Source organism: Poecilia reticulata, unplaced genomic scaffold (assembly GCF_000633615.1).
Source record: "Poecilia reticulata strain Guanapo unplaced genomic scaffold, Guppy_female_1.0+MT scaffold_207, whole genome shotgun sequence".
Taxonomy (NCBI): domain Eukaryota; kingdom Metazoa; phylum Chordata; class Actinopteri; order Cyprinodontiformes; family Poeciliidae; genus Poecilia; species Poecilia reticulata.
This window is the reverse complement of record NW_007615021.1, coordinates 148575-163391: the sequence shown is the minus strand read 5'-3', so window position 1 is coordinate 163391 and position 14817 is coordinate 148575. Positions and strand designations below refer to the sequence as shown.

Below are 14817 nucleotides of genomic sequence, written 5' to 3'. Positions count from 1 at the left end.
CATTATAAATAATATCTTTATATCTCCATCAGTAATAGGAGGAACAAAAGAAACAAGGAGACATGAAAAACAACATGATCAACTATAATAAAAATACCAGTTGCAATGTATACATCAGAAAATGATGGTGCTGTGTCTGACTCTGCAGTTGTGCAGTCACAATATCTGGGATCATGAGCGCCCCCTGCCATAAGGCAAGAGAACTGCCTGCCTCACCTCGAGTTTGTTCTCTGCCATTTCTTATCGCTCCTCCGCACACAAAACACGATACGCACACAGTTGGTGACAAACAAAACACTGTACATTATATACATAAGCTAAATTATGAAAAATCAGTCCATATATTAAATGTTGAGAAATGAGAAGCACTAGGATCCTGTGAAGCCTGGAACTTTAAAAGTAACCAACAAAAAACAGCATCTTTGACTTCTGTGAACTGCATAAACCAGAAACCCATGGTGCATCAGGTGCATGAATTCACATTTACTTTGATCATCCTTAAGTCTTGAGTTTTTGAATTTTGGACAAATAGTCTATACAATTATTGTTATTCATTTACCAATATGTGCATAATATTATTATATGTCCCTGCCGCATCTAAAAATGTTTTGCTTAAAACCTTTCGTGTTCACAGTTTGAAACCTCTTCCATAATCTGTTTAAATTTTATTGGTTTTATTGTGTCAGTGACACTTTAAGTTGTAACTTTTATTTTCACGTTTTAACAGAAACAAAGAGCAAATTCTGCAGTACATGAAGAATTTTCAACCTAAAAATAAAGAAATCAAAGCCATCAGAGTTTTACTCCATGGACCAGTCGGTGCAGGAAAGTCCAGCTTCATCAACTCTGTCAACAATATCTTCCAAGGGAGAATGACCCATGAAGCTCTGGCCAGTTTCAAAAATTGCGAGAAAACTTTCACATCAAAGGTCAGTATAGTCTAATTGTCATTTTTAGGATTTACTCATATCTGTAAGCTAATATTCCACTGCAGTGAAATGTGAGCTCATAGTCACCCTCTCCCCACATAGACGTTCACTGCAATGCGTGCCTCACTGATTAATCAGGATTTTTTTATAGGTTAAATCTTACTTTTGTTCTAAAAATTTGGACTTCAGTCATACTTCTTTCATCTTAAATGCACTTTTAAGATTTAGGTGACTTGAGTAGAAAATTGAAAATATTTTTAGCAGTAATTTTATGTTAGCTGATTACATATGAAAAAACAACCTAACTTCTATATTTTTTCTCAGTATACAACATATAAAATAAGAAAAGAAGACACAGAAAACTTTTACCCCTTTGTGTTCACTGACATTGTGGGTCTGGAGGTGAAAGATGGAGAAGTCAGCGTAGACGACATCAAACTGGCCTTGAAGGGACATGTGAAGGATGATTACAAGGTATAAATAGTATGTTTTATGTTTTAAAATGATTTTTAACAGTCATTTAAAAGGTATGCCCTTGTTAATTTAGATCCTAAAGTTATCACAATTAACTTGATTTATATAAAAATTATTTTCTTAGCTATTTTATTTAATACACGTTTTCTTTTCCTCAGTTCAACCCCAAATCTTCCCTTTCTGATGGTGATCCTGACTACATCTCTTTCCCGTCCATCAATGACAGAGTTCATGTTCTGGTCTGCATTTATGATGCTAATGTATTACAAATTATGCCAACGATTTTACAGAACATGAAGGAAATCAGAAAAGCAGCCAGTGATCTGGGTAAGAATCAACAAATCTTTCATTCAGTAAAGTAATGTAAATTTAAACACAAACAAGAAAATATACTCAAAACTTTTGTTCAACAATCATAAAGGTCACATAAAATAGGTGGAAAACAAATGTGTAGAAAATACACTGCTCAAAAAAACACTTAAACACTTAAGTGAAAACTTAAGTGTTCCCTTTATTTTTTTGAGCAGTGTATATTAAAATAACATCTTACTACCCAGTATTTTTCATCATGTCATAAATATTTGTCACTTAAAATTGTTGCTGAGAAGAATTCATCATATATATTTATTGAAATCTATTGATTGCTAACACAATAAAATAATCTCTGTATCCACAGGAATCCCTCAGTTGGCGATTCTCACCCACATTGATGCAGCCTGTGGTGAAATAGAGAGAGATCTGAGAAATGTCTACAAGAGTAAACATTTAAAGAAAAAAGTGAGTCATAGAAAGATTTATTCAAAGAGGAAGAAAAAGATCTTTCACAAAATATAATTTTTATTTTCTTGGAATATAGATGAAGGATTTTGAATCCAGCGTGGAGATTCCACTGAACTGCACCCTCCCAGTGAAGAACTACAGTTATGAAATTGAGATGGATTCAGACGTCGACGCTCTGATCCTGGATGCGCTGAAACTGATAATTGACTTTGGAGACGACTACGCTGCCAAGCTGCGCATCCCCTAGCAATATGTTACTGGGGGATGCTGTAACATATCACTGCGACTATATGTTACAGGAATAATATGTTTTTGCTGTGGAAATCTCAGCAATAATATTGTTCATATTAGTGAAAAAGTATGAGGTGAAATACTTAATATTCTAAAGGATTAAAGTTCTAAAACATTACATACATTTTTCATTTACTGTTAACCATTCAGTAGCGCCTTAGTTTGTAGTAAGTTTGTCTTTTTACTTCAAGTTGATTTGATTTAAAACACCAAACCGGTATAAATACCATAGAAGCAACAGCAGATGGCATTAATTGAGTATGAAGAGAGAAAGATGATGTGTTAGTCAACAAATGAGTAGAACAAGAAAGAGGCAGAAAATCAGAGGAAAACTTGGGATAAAAACATGCAGGTAAAAGAAGACTAGTTTCATTTAATGCAATGTGTGCCACATTGATTAGCCATGATATAAACCCTTCATTGACTCATTAGTCAAAGTACTGATAATCTTCCAATAAAATTAAAAGCAGTTCTGTCAAATTATTACTCATGTTAAAATTCTGTCTTGTCACCATTATAAAAAGAAATTTAGAAACAAACACAAAATGATTCAATTTACATAAACAGGTTAATCTAAATCAAACAAAATCAAAACAATAATTGATTAAAACTTTGAATAGGGAGACCCGACCATCAAAGCAAACAGCGGCATTTAGTCAAAAAAAGTAATTAGGGATGCATGATATTTTATTTTTGGGCCAATATTGGACTGATATACTAAAACTCATTTGACCGATATCTGATACCAATACTGATATTTATCCAAAGTTTGTAGAATGGACTGCTGGTGAGATTTTTTTTCTCTGCAGTTAACTGCTCTCTTGATTTCCCCATTGGCCACCATGGCCTCGTCGTAATGGTCGGATGGTTCTTGAAATGGTTAATTCGGTTTGAAATGTTGCAGGACTTTGTTGTCGCTCCTCGCATCACTGATGCTGAGCCATCATTGCACATAGCAGTTATGTTGTAAGTTTACGACACTGTAAAAAACTTGCACACTGTTGACGAAGGTGATGTCATGACATGCTGTGCTGCGGGCATCATCGTCACTGGTTTGTCATATAAAAACATATTTTTATATCGGTGAGTGAATTTGACAGAATGGCCAATGTCCGATATTTACAGCTAATATCGACCAATAGTGATACCATGCCAATAATATCATGCATCCCTAAAAGAATTAATAAATTAAGATTTAGAAACTTTTATTCCACAGACAACATTGTATTTACCACCTTCAGATGAAAATATGGCTCTTTAAGCTGACATGAGCCAAACTTTACAGAGACTATGCTAACATTAGGCTAATGAACATAGAAAACTCCCTGCTGTGAAAAGGATAGAGCATCATCCTTAATTAAGCTCTAATAAGGCAGCTGTTTACTGAAAAAAGAAAAATAAATTAGTGCACAGAACGGGTTTAATGAGATATGAAGGCCTTCTTAACTAGCCTAGCCTAGTTGCTGCGTCAGCAAATGCGGAAGTGACGTTATGTTAGGGTTGCCAACTGTCCCATATGACTTCGTTTTGGGTTTTATGGCGACTGACATCCAATGTTCAGACATTTTGACAACTACTTTGCTGGAGTGTGGGCCAGTGTATTTTTCTTATCTAACTAAAGTAAATTCTTATAAACTCCTGTTTCCTTTAGAACTTTTATAGATGCTTTAGGTAAGGTAATTGTATTTATATAGCACATTTCATGGTCAAAGCAATTCAAAGTGCTTCACATGAATTTGAAGGAAATGCCAACAAAACAACAAACCAAAAGAAAGAGCAATAGAAGAATAAGGAAAATAAAAAATAACCCCATGTTTAAGGATAAGTAGTCTGTGATTTAAAAACTAGCAGAGTTTCTCTTGTTCTGATAATGGTCTCATCTAAGGCAATGAGTAGTTTCTCTAGACAAGTTTCTCTGGATTATAAATTTGTTCCAACTCCTGCTCCGGATTGAGTGAAATCCTCAGGATCTTTTTGCTCTAACTATAGGTTTAATTCATGTTTTGGGTTGAGTGAAGTATACCAACTAAATGTTCCTGTTCTGCATTGCTAAGCAGAATAAGAGTAGGTATCTTTTTGTTCTGACTAATAGGTTTGGAATATAGAAACTAGATTCTCCTGTTATAAGTTGCGGTGGAAAATTATTATAAGTTAATGTTGCGCTTTCTTGTTCAGTACTCACATTCACAATGAACCACACTTTTCGTTAGATAAAATTCAGCCCTTGGTTAACTTCATCTCTACTTCTCTAACTGTGCTGCCTACACACAAGTTCTCGTTCTCATTGCCCCCAGTGGACAACAGCAGTACAACATGCACATAAACAGAAAGAGACAGGATACAGAACTTACAGCAGTTCTTTTCTAAGTAAATTAGAAAACATGAACACATAACACAATATAACTCAAAGACAAGTTAAGATGAGAACATATTCTAACAGTTAACATCTGCTGATCATGTTAACTATGATGTGTTTTTGGAAAAGAACACATACGAACAATGACATGTGTGTCTGGTTTTATGTTGTTGATGGTATCCTCTATGTGTCGGGATGTGGGTCCTAACTTGCACAAGATGTGTTTATTTTCTCTCTAAATGTTGTTTGAGTCATATTATGCTATTGTGTAACAGTCAAAGGATATTGTAATTCTGTAAAACATAAAAAACAAGATAATATGCCTTTTCAATTATTAACTTTTAGTGGAATCTGTGCAGTTACTGTTAGCTTGCACTGCCTTTGTGACTTGAAAAATATGGCATGAAAAATATTCTGTGAAATCAACCATTTACATGTTATTACCTAAACCAGCAGACCGGTGTTTTAGGTTCTTTCAGTCTCAATAAATAAGAAGTACAAGAATGTGCGCGCGTGCGTGCGTGCGTGCGCGCATGTGTATATACACCAGGTTTTTAATATCCTTATGAGAACCTATTTCTGTCCACAATATGGGGTTGTGGGGACCATTGCTCCTTATGGGGACATTTCTTGGTCAAATGCTGTTTTGGGGTTTAGGAGTTAGGTATATGATGGTTAGATTTGTGGTTAGGATTATGGTAAGGGTTAGGCTGTAGAAAATGAATGAAAATCAATTTAAAGTCCCCGCAACTCATGAAAACATTCCTTACACGGAATAAAAAACAAGAACCCCCTCAGGCGCCCCATCTCCACACACAGTGTGTGTGTGTGTGGCGCCCCATCTCCACACACTGTTTGTGTGTGTGTGTGTGTGGGGGGTGGGGGGGGTGGAAATGGGGCGCCTGAGGGGGTTCTTGTTTTTTATTCAGTGTAAGGACCGTTTTTCCATTTTAAGATTTAAGCATAGGCGTAGGAAGCGGGGGGGACTGGGGGGACATGCCCCCCCAATATTGGAGAGAGCCACGTTCGTCCCCCCCCCAATAATTTCACCGCAGTTGCGAAGAATTTTAAAATCTTCCACTCGCATGCTTTTATTTTGAAGGCGCACAACAGCGCATTCAGCAGAGCGCTTCCTCCGTCCTCCCCCTCCCCCTCTGAACGGCTCAGAGTAAAGGCAGCAGCAGAGTTAGAGAAACTTCGTTTGAATGAAGTAAACGATCTGTCAGGAATTTTGCTATGATCGTTTATAACATCTTGTCAGTTTACTTTCATATATAGAACTAAATCTCTTTAAGCTGTTTTAATTCTGGGATAGTCACATGTCCAAAATTTTACTGCTAACTTTGTTTAAAAGTTAGCTAGTCTAGTCACAATGATTTAGAATGAGACTGAAACAGCAGCAAAATGAGCCTTTTTATTATTAAAAGTGAGCAACACCTTATCATACTGACCACTTAACATATATTCATATTATTTAGATATTTAGAACAGCAGTGCTAGAATGATGTTGAAGAAAGGTGGAGAAGCTCTGGTGAGGTCTTCATTTAGTTTGAAATATGTATTAACTGTTTTTAATTTTTAAATAAACTAAACTGTTTTATTATGAGAGGAGCAGGTCAGGGAAGACATAGGAGAGCCAGGTGGAGTTTCAGAGTGTGAAGATATAAAAATTATATGAATTTCAATAAAACCAGAAAGGAGAACGGGTGAAGACTGATGTCAGGTTGATTTCTTTCAACGTTTCAATATTTTTTTCATTACACCTTCTTATTGTTAGGAGACGATAAGAAAAGTGCTTGAGAAGAGGTTTAAAAATAAATTAGTGAACATTTTTGCTAGAGAGTTGACATGTATAATAATATATACATCTGAAAATTAAGTTTAAATTCTCATTCTGTATCATAAAACATATTTTTTATTTTTAGTTCACATTCTGACACTGTACATTACTGTAGTGTCTGTTGTAAATCCATGAATCCATGCAGGAACATCAGGCTGCAGAGAGTCAGAGGGAGGCAGAGACAGAAGCACATATCTGTAGATATTTCAGTTAAATGTTTGCAGCTGAAAATGACAGGAGAATAAAAACATTTAGGTTTTTTGCTTAAGTGTTTTTTATGGGTCTTCTTCGGTAAATTACTGAATGTAGGGCTGGAAAGTGAGACTGAGTTAACAGCGAGGAGCTAAAGGTCTGTTAGACATGAAAAGTATCATTTTTATTTATTTTGTAGATCAAACTGTTGCACTGATGTAGAAAGTTGTTCAAGAAGAACAAAACTTGTTTTTTAGACTTTATTTTTGTTGGTCAAACTGCTGAGTTTAAAACTGCCGTGTCTTATTTTATGAGCTGTTTAATACTTTGGTTTTAGAAAGATGTAGAACCAATTCAATTACCAGTCAATTTATATCAGTGCATTTTGACCAATAAGATTTATCAGAATCTGGTAGCCTGTCTGTGCTACCAGAGTATGTAGCTTGCTAGTTGTGAGGCAAATGCTAAAGTGAGTGTTCATCCTGGAATGACGGTCATTATAGTATGCATAACTTTAATCTGATTATTGGATTGTAAATAGTAACGTGTTAGAATACTTGTTACTGAAACAAGAGTCAGATTAGAGTAATGCATTACTGACGTGTTGATGGCGCAATAGTTTGACATTTCTGCTCAAGCTATTTACTGATCTGTCAGGTTTCCGATATGCGTCCCCCCAATTAAAGACTCGTTCCTACGCCCTTGGGAATAAGTATTCAGTAAATTTCAGAGCATTACTCATTGATTAATGTTTGTTTATGCAGAAAAGTACAATAAATAACAGTTCAAAACCTTAAGAATAGCTTACTATTCACCAACAGATTACTCAGGAGGCTGCAACCTAATATAATTTATCTTAATCTGAAGATGAGAAAAATAACATCTAGTATTTATTAACCAATACCCAATAACTCAGCCAAGTAGGTTTTCTGTGTTGGGTGAATATGTATGCACTTATTTTATGTTCATTATTTTTGTTATTATTTGTTATTAAACTTAATTTACTCTTTGACAATACAAGGTTTTTGTAAATGTTTTGTTTTAAAAAAGACATTTTGTTGCTCATTATGGATTTGTCAAAAATAATAATAGGGTCAAACATCCAAGGGTGTGAATACTTTTTATAGGCACTATATGCACTCACTTATGTACTCATGCAATTCATACTGTTCATATTCTACTTCATATTTAAAATCTTTTTTATAGGTTTTTTGTTTGTTTCTCTTTTGTTTATTTTTCATTGTAACATGTAATGTAGAGCATTTTCATTATTTTTGTCATTGACAGTAAAACGTATTAGTAAATTTGTTGCTGTCGAGCCCAAACATGGCAACATACTGTAAACAGTGTGTTGTCATGGAATGGAGGATTGTCTTCATGTTGGGCAAGCAAACTTGCTGTGAACCACGTGGTTTGTCCTAAAGTGAAAGTGAAAGCATTCTTTTAGCGCTTTCACTCTTATTTTCAGCTACTGCAGGACCAACAGCAAAGGTAGGAGAAGAGATTTTTCACTGTCATTCTGGGCTGTATTGACTTTTTTTTTTTTTAAAGGGATTTATGTGAGAAATGTAGCTGATCAAGGAAGCTTTGATTTTGTCTTAATTTGGACATTCACTTGCATTTATGACTACAACTCGCCCTCTTCTCTACCGTCAAACCATTACCGTTACGGTGACGTTACCTCTGCTTTGGGTAATGGTAGAGCCACTCAGTTCACGCTCCGCTCCACGTACCATTTCTACCAGCGTGTTCTCCCCGAGGCTCACAGGATCTGGGCTGGAGGTGAACAGAATTAAGTTACTGCTGTAGAACCTCTAAAGAAAGCTAAAAAAGGTTCAACGTATAGCATTTACAGGTCCAATCTAAAAGTGTCACATAATAAGTCGCCTCTAATATTATGCCAACAATTTGGACCGCGGCAGGTATGGAAAGCCAAACGTGCCACAATCCATCCATCCGTTTTCTGTACACCCTTCAAAAAAGTATACTTTAGCTACTTCAAACATACTTAAATTCGTGAAAGTATACGAATTATTAAGTGTACTACCTATAAGTACATCTGAAGTATACTAAAAACACACTTTTACCAATTTTGAAATTAGTACTTTAAACACACTTAAACATAATTGTAAAAAATACACTTTTAATATATTAAATAAAATTATACTTTAAGTGAACAAAATATGAATGAATATGTATGAATTTTTAAGTGCCTTAATAATCTTTTACTGTTTATTAAAATGGCATACAATAAAAAAAGGACAATCATAATGTAATTTTTAAGAAAGTATCCAATCAATTTTCAGATGTGTGATGTACAACCTTATAATCAACGGCATTAGCTCCTCCAGTTCATACTCCAGACCAGATGGTGGCGGTATTGCACATTTCATTTATTTAAAAAACACCACAAAGAGAAGAAAAAACTTGAACACAGGGAAGATAACAGACGCTGTTCAAATTTGCCATTTTTATTCGCATATTATTGCCTTAAAAGTAGAGAAGGCCTTGACAATAGTTACTAATTTTGGTAAATTCAAGCTGGTGACGTCCTAGTCCGAGTTAGACGACAACACAACGGGACAACAACCGATGGAAATGAAATGTGTGTCACAAAAGGAGCCCGTGGGGATGAAGGCTGCTAAGTGTTGCTAGCTGGTGGTAAGTTTGCTTATTAATTATCTTCATTTAATTATAAACAGTGCTGTGAAGATATATAACTTACGTTGGTTTCTTAAATAATTTATCAATTTTATTGTGACGTGTATGATTATTATAGTAATCATTCAGCTTCATGTTATAACTGCACGGAGGTTGTTTGTTGTGTCTTGTACTTTAATTCATAAACTAACCTGGTTTTAATTAAGCTCCATAAGACAGAGAGACTTTGATATTGTGAGGTGGTTGTTGTTCCAACTCGTTCATCAATGATTTTATCTTCAACATATGTTTGCAGTCTAACTAAGCAAATGAAGATGAAAGAGGAAGCCAGAGAAATCAGGTGTTAGRAAACCTAAAGACTTTCTGTCTCAGAAGAAGCTCTGACTCCACCAGATCACCAACCAGCTCTGAGGATGAACCTCCACATCGTCTTCCTGGTGTAATTGTTTTTTTAATGAGCAGCTAGCTACATTTTCAACAACAAAAACTGGTGTGTTACCAACACCAAGTGCTTAATAAACATGATTTGATTTAAAGGTAACTGGACAGAATTTTGGGCTGCACAGTGGCGCAGTTGGTAGAGCTGCTGCCTTGCAGCAAGAAGGTTCTGGGTTCAATTCCCGGCCCCGGTCTTTCTGCATGGAGTTTGCATGTTCTCCCTGTGCATGGTGGGTTTTCTCCGGGTACTCCGGTTTCCTCCCACAGTCCAAAAAAAACATGACTGTTAGGTTAATTGGCATTTCCAAAATTGCCCCTAGGTGTGAGTGTGTGTGTGTGCATGGTTGTGTGTCCTGTGTGTCTCTGTGTTGCCCTGCGACAGACTGGCGACCTGTCCAGGGCGACCCTGCCTCTCGCCCAGAACGTTAGCTGGAGATGGGCACCAGCAACCCTCCCGACCCCACTGAGGGACAAGGGTGCAGGAAGATCAATGGATGGATGGAGGACAGAATTTTTCTCTTCTTGTTAATCTAACATTTATCTTTCAATTTTTAATTTGTTGTTGACTTTCAGGGCCCTGTGATGGACTGGTGACCTGTCCAGGGTGAACCCTGCCTCTCATCTGATGGCTGCTGGAGATGGGCACCACCAGCTCCCCTCACCACCCTGCAAGGATCAGTGTGTTCAGATCATGGATGGAAAGATTGTAAGGTAGTTTGTCTCCTTAAGTCCACACTTAAAACAGCTTCATAGTTAATGCCAACATCAACTGATTCTATGACATTGCTGACTATTTTTTTCTACTTCTAACATAAACAGGCAAAGACACCCAGAAATGTTTTTCCACCCCAGGCATCCGGTCCCAATCATCATCAGTTCTTATGTCACATACATGGCGAGTCCACAACGTCTTAAAATTGTAAGTATTTTTTTATTTGCCATTTTTCTGTTCTCTTTAAAATACAAATGCTTTCTCTGTTTAATTGCTCTATCGTTCTTTTTTGTAGGATTCTGTAAGGTGCAGTGAACGGAAATGTTGTCGTTGATCCTCACTGTCATGTTTTATTGTCACACTTAAATTTTTATGTTCATGTGATTACTTTTGATGTGTAAACTGATAATTTATGTAAAGTTCATAAAGTTGTGAGTAAAATTGGACATTTTAAAATGTCGGTAATAAAACGAAATATTTGAATTACCTTGGGCATCTTGTGTAATTAATCTTTCCATGTAATTTTAGCCTAAAACAATGTAAGTACTGTAGTGTAGTTATGCATGCCATTTACAAAATAGGTACGTAGGAATAAAGACTTTCACAAGTAATTAAAATTGTAGTTTATTATCAATAGCAGAAAATCAAAAATAAAAAGTGTAATTTAAATACTTTACTAATATATTAATAGTATATTTAAAAAATATTTGAAGTATATTAAATATATATTTTTAATATAATTCTGAGACAGAATTATTACACCCAGAATATAATAATTATATCAAAATATAATAATAAAGCTCTGAAATATGATATTTAAAAAGTATACTTTAAGTACACCAAGTACACTTGGAAGTTGTTCCAAAAAAGTATGTATAGTATACTAAAATATACTATTAGTTGTAATTTAATACTATTTAAATACTACTAAAGTATACTAAGCACAAAATTAGTTGTTCCAAAATAGTACAGTTTAAGTACATCGATAAAAGTATACTAAAGTATGTTAAAATTTAGTATACTAAAGTATACGTTTTTTTACCTGGGTTATGTATGCGTGTGACAAAAAAAAAAAAAAAATTGCGTGTGATATTTTAGTAATGTATGTGCGCAATTTTTTGTATTTTGTGTGTGCGAGATGTGAGTACAGTGTATGTGTGCAAGAAAGATAAAATTTGTGTGCGTGTGCGACATGTTAGTGGTGTGTATGTGCAATTTTGGGATTTTGTGTATGTGTGTGGGAGAAAATTTGTGTGCGTATGTGACATATTAGTAGTGTGTATGCGCAATTTGAGTATTTTTTGAGTGTGCGTGAGTCTTTCGTAGTGTGTGAGAGACAAAACAGATTTTGTCCTAAAGAACCTCTAAAGAAAGGTTCAACGTATAGCATTTATAGGTCCAATCTAAAAGTGTCACATAATAAGTCGCCTCTAATATTATGCCAACAATTTTGGAAAGCCAAACGTGCCACAATCAATCCATCCATCCTCTGTACACCCTTGTCCCTGGTGGGGTTGGGAGGGGTGCTTTTGTCCATTTCCAGCTAACGTTCTGGGCGAGAGGCGGGGTCACCCTGGACAGATCGCCAGTCTGTCGCAGGTGCCACAATCCAATAAATCAAAATGTATATTTACACATTTGGAAATTTAAAAACTTGACATGCATTTAACAAATAAATGAATCAATCTTTATCCTCAGTGTGGTTCTCACTGCTTTGTTTTGGAACAGTGTGAATTTAAGCAGCTGACATCACAATAATTCAGCACAGAGTTTTTTCTGTAAAGGCAAATTTAAATTTTTTTTTTAAATTATTAGAATTATAAATATATATATGATTCAAAACTTTTTTCACAAAACTGAGAAGTGTAGTGTGCTAAAGTATTCAGCCCCCTTTCTTCTGAGTGCAACCAATTACCTTCAGAAGTTGCATGTTGACTGCGACCTGTCAGAACAAATCCAGTTGTTCTGTGACGCCTCAGAGGCTCAGAGAATATTGGGGAGCAAATAGCATCATGAAGTCCAAGAAACTCATCAGACAGGTGGAGGAGAAAGTTGTAGAGAAGTCTAAAGCAGGTTTAGGACATAAAAACAATTTCCCAAGTTTTTAACATCTTATTGTCTAATCCATCATCTGAAAGGGAACAAAGTATGGCCCAACTGTAAGCCTACAAGACAAGGTCGTCCATCTAAACCTGCAGACTGAATAAGCAGAGCTCTGATCAAAGATGCAACCAAAAGCCCCATGGTAACTCTGGACCAGATGCAGAGATCCACAGCTCAGGTGGGGGGATCTGTTCACAGGACAACTGTTAGTCATCAATGCACAAATGTGGTCTTCATGGGAGAGTGGCAAGAATAAATTCACTGTTAAAACAAAACTATAAAACATCCCATTTGCAGTTTGCCAGAAGCCAATGGTTGGGGAAATGGCAAACAAGTAGAAGGAGTTCTGCTCAGATAAAACCAAAATTGAACTTTATGATGTTTTCCACCATGCTATGTGTGGTGAAGTACTTACACTGCACTTCACTCTGAACACACGGTGCCCACTCCCAAATTTGGTGGTGGCAGCATCATACTGTGGGGGGTTCTCTTCAAGAAGAAGAGGCAAGATGGTTGGAGTTGATGGGAAGATTGATGGAGCCAAACACATGGCAGTGACTTGAGACTGGATGGAGTGGAGGTTTTATTTGTAAAAAAAAAAAAATGTTTTGCATCATGGATAATTCTTTTCTACTGTACAATTGTACACCACTTCATCTTCCACATTAAAGTACGATTAAATATGTTTATGAACAAACAAATATATGTTTGTGGTTGTAATGTATCAAAACATGGAAAAGTTCAAGGAGTACTTTTGCCACTAAAATGGAAAGATGAATGGAACCATTAATGTTTATTTATTTGTTCTAGGTAACCACAAGATGGGGAATGAGCAGACTAGTGAGTGATCATCTCTGCTCATATTAATACCAAACAGACACTCAATAATTATATAATTATTCACTTTTCATACTGTTTTATTTTTCAGAAAAAGCGCAGGTAAGAGCAACAAAATGCACCTATGATGAAGCGCTGATGAAATGTAAGAAATAGGATATAGAAATAGGTAACAGATGTAAAACAAGCAGAGACACAACATTGTTCTTTTTCCTCCAATCACGTCTTGATGAAATCCCATTGTCTGCATTATTTTATATGGTAATTGTTGTTTAACTGTGTATTTAGTATGTCACTACAGGCAAAACGTTTGGGGCAGAAAAAGCTTTTAAGAAACAAGTTAAGAAGAAGCTCAATAAACATATCAGCAACATATATAAAGGCCACATTGTTTATTGCCCCATCACCTCCCGTGTTGGCTCAGATGTGGAAGCAGCTTTGGACCAAGTGAAAAGTATGTATTTAATTTTTTCGTTATAAAAAATAATCAGGAATATCTTACCAAACTTTGTTGTCATATATCTATACTAAGTTGCAGTACATCATGTTTTTCTTTCTGGGGCTCAGAGAGACTTTTCTGTAGGTCTTGAGATGCTGCATATTGGTAGCAGATTTCGTAATCCTAGGTCTAAGTATTCCTTGGTGTTATTTGTTTTAATATGTCTAGGGGATGAATTAGGCCACACCCACCAAATCTTTGACTGAAAATCTGAGGGGGCTGGATTCAGATTGATAAATCGATTTATTGGTGCCGATTTCCTTTATTTTGAATTTTGAATTCTAGCCCCGCTGCTACAACATATTAAAAAATGTCAGGAAATGAAAAACATCGATAACTTTAGATCCCCCATATCTTGTGAGAAAACTCACCAAATTTCAAGTTAATCTTGTAGAGTCGGTTTGATCAAGCGCAGGTTTGATGAGCTGGTCAAACGTTTTAGACCAGCTCATTAAAACCCTGAATAAAATCTTGGATGTTTTCATAACTTGCATTGAAAATATCAAGCTAAAGTGTGGAGAGTGTCCTTGGTACTGAATTTTCAGATTTTTTTAGATTGATAAATGAAGGAAAATTTTGAACTAGAAAAGTCTGTTCTAGTGGTGCTGAATTCAAATGTTGAGCATTTCTCTTTTGTTTCAACAGATGCTTAAACTATCATCCTAGTTTTAATGCATCACACCAGAGATCCTGATTACTCAACTG

General features: G+C 35.7%; 1 protein-coding gene and 1 long non-coding RNA gene across 2 annotated transcripts in view; both read left to right on the top strand.

The window, feature by feature from the left end:
* The window catches only part of LOC103460206 (interferon-induced protein 44-like), a 4814-nt gene extending 2335 nt beyond the window's left edge, over window positions 1–2479 (top strand). Inside the window, exons 2-6 of the mRNA XM_017303199.1 lie at window positions 728–929; window positions 1254–1403; window positions 1562–1730; window positions 2080–2180; window positions 2260–2479. Coding sequence (XP_017158688.1) covers window positions 753–929; window positions 1254–1403; window positions 1562–1730; window positions 2080–2180; window positions 2260–2430 — 768 coding nt within the window. The 5' untranslated portion in view covers window positions 728–752 and the 3' untranslated portion in view covers window positions 2431–2479. The remainder of the gene's footprint in view (window positions 1–727; window positions 930–1253; window positions 1404–1561; window positions 1731–2079; window positions 2181–2259) is intronic.
* Window positions 2480–8273: 5794 nt separating this feature from the next.
* On the top strand, window positions 8274–14155 carry LOC108165938 (uncharacterized). The gene is made up of 4 exons (XR_001776259.1): window positions 8274–8353; window positions 13587–13616; window positions 13705–13715; window positions 13902–14155. It is a non-coding gene; the product is annotated as an uncharacterized LOC108165938 (long non-coding RNA).
* The last annotated feature ends 662 nt before the right edge of the window (window positions 14156–14817 follow it).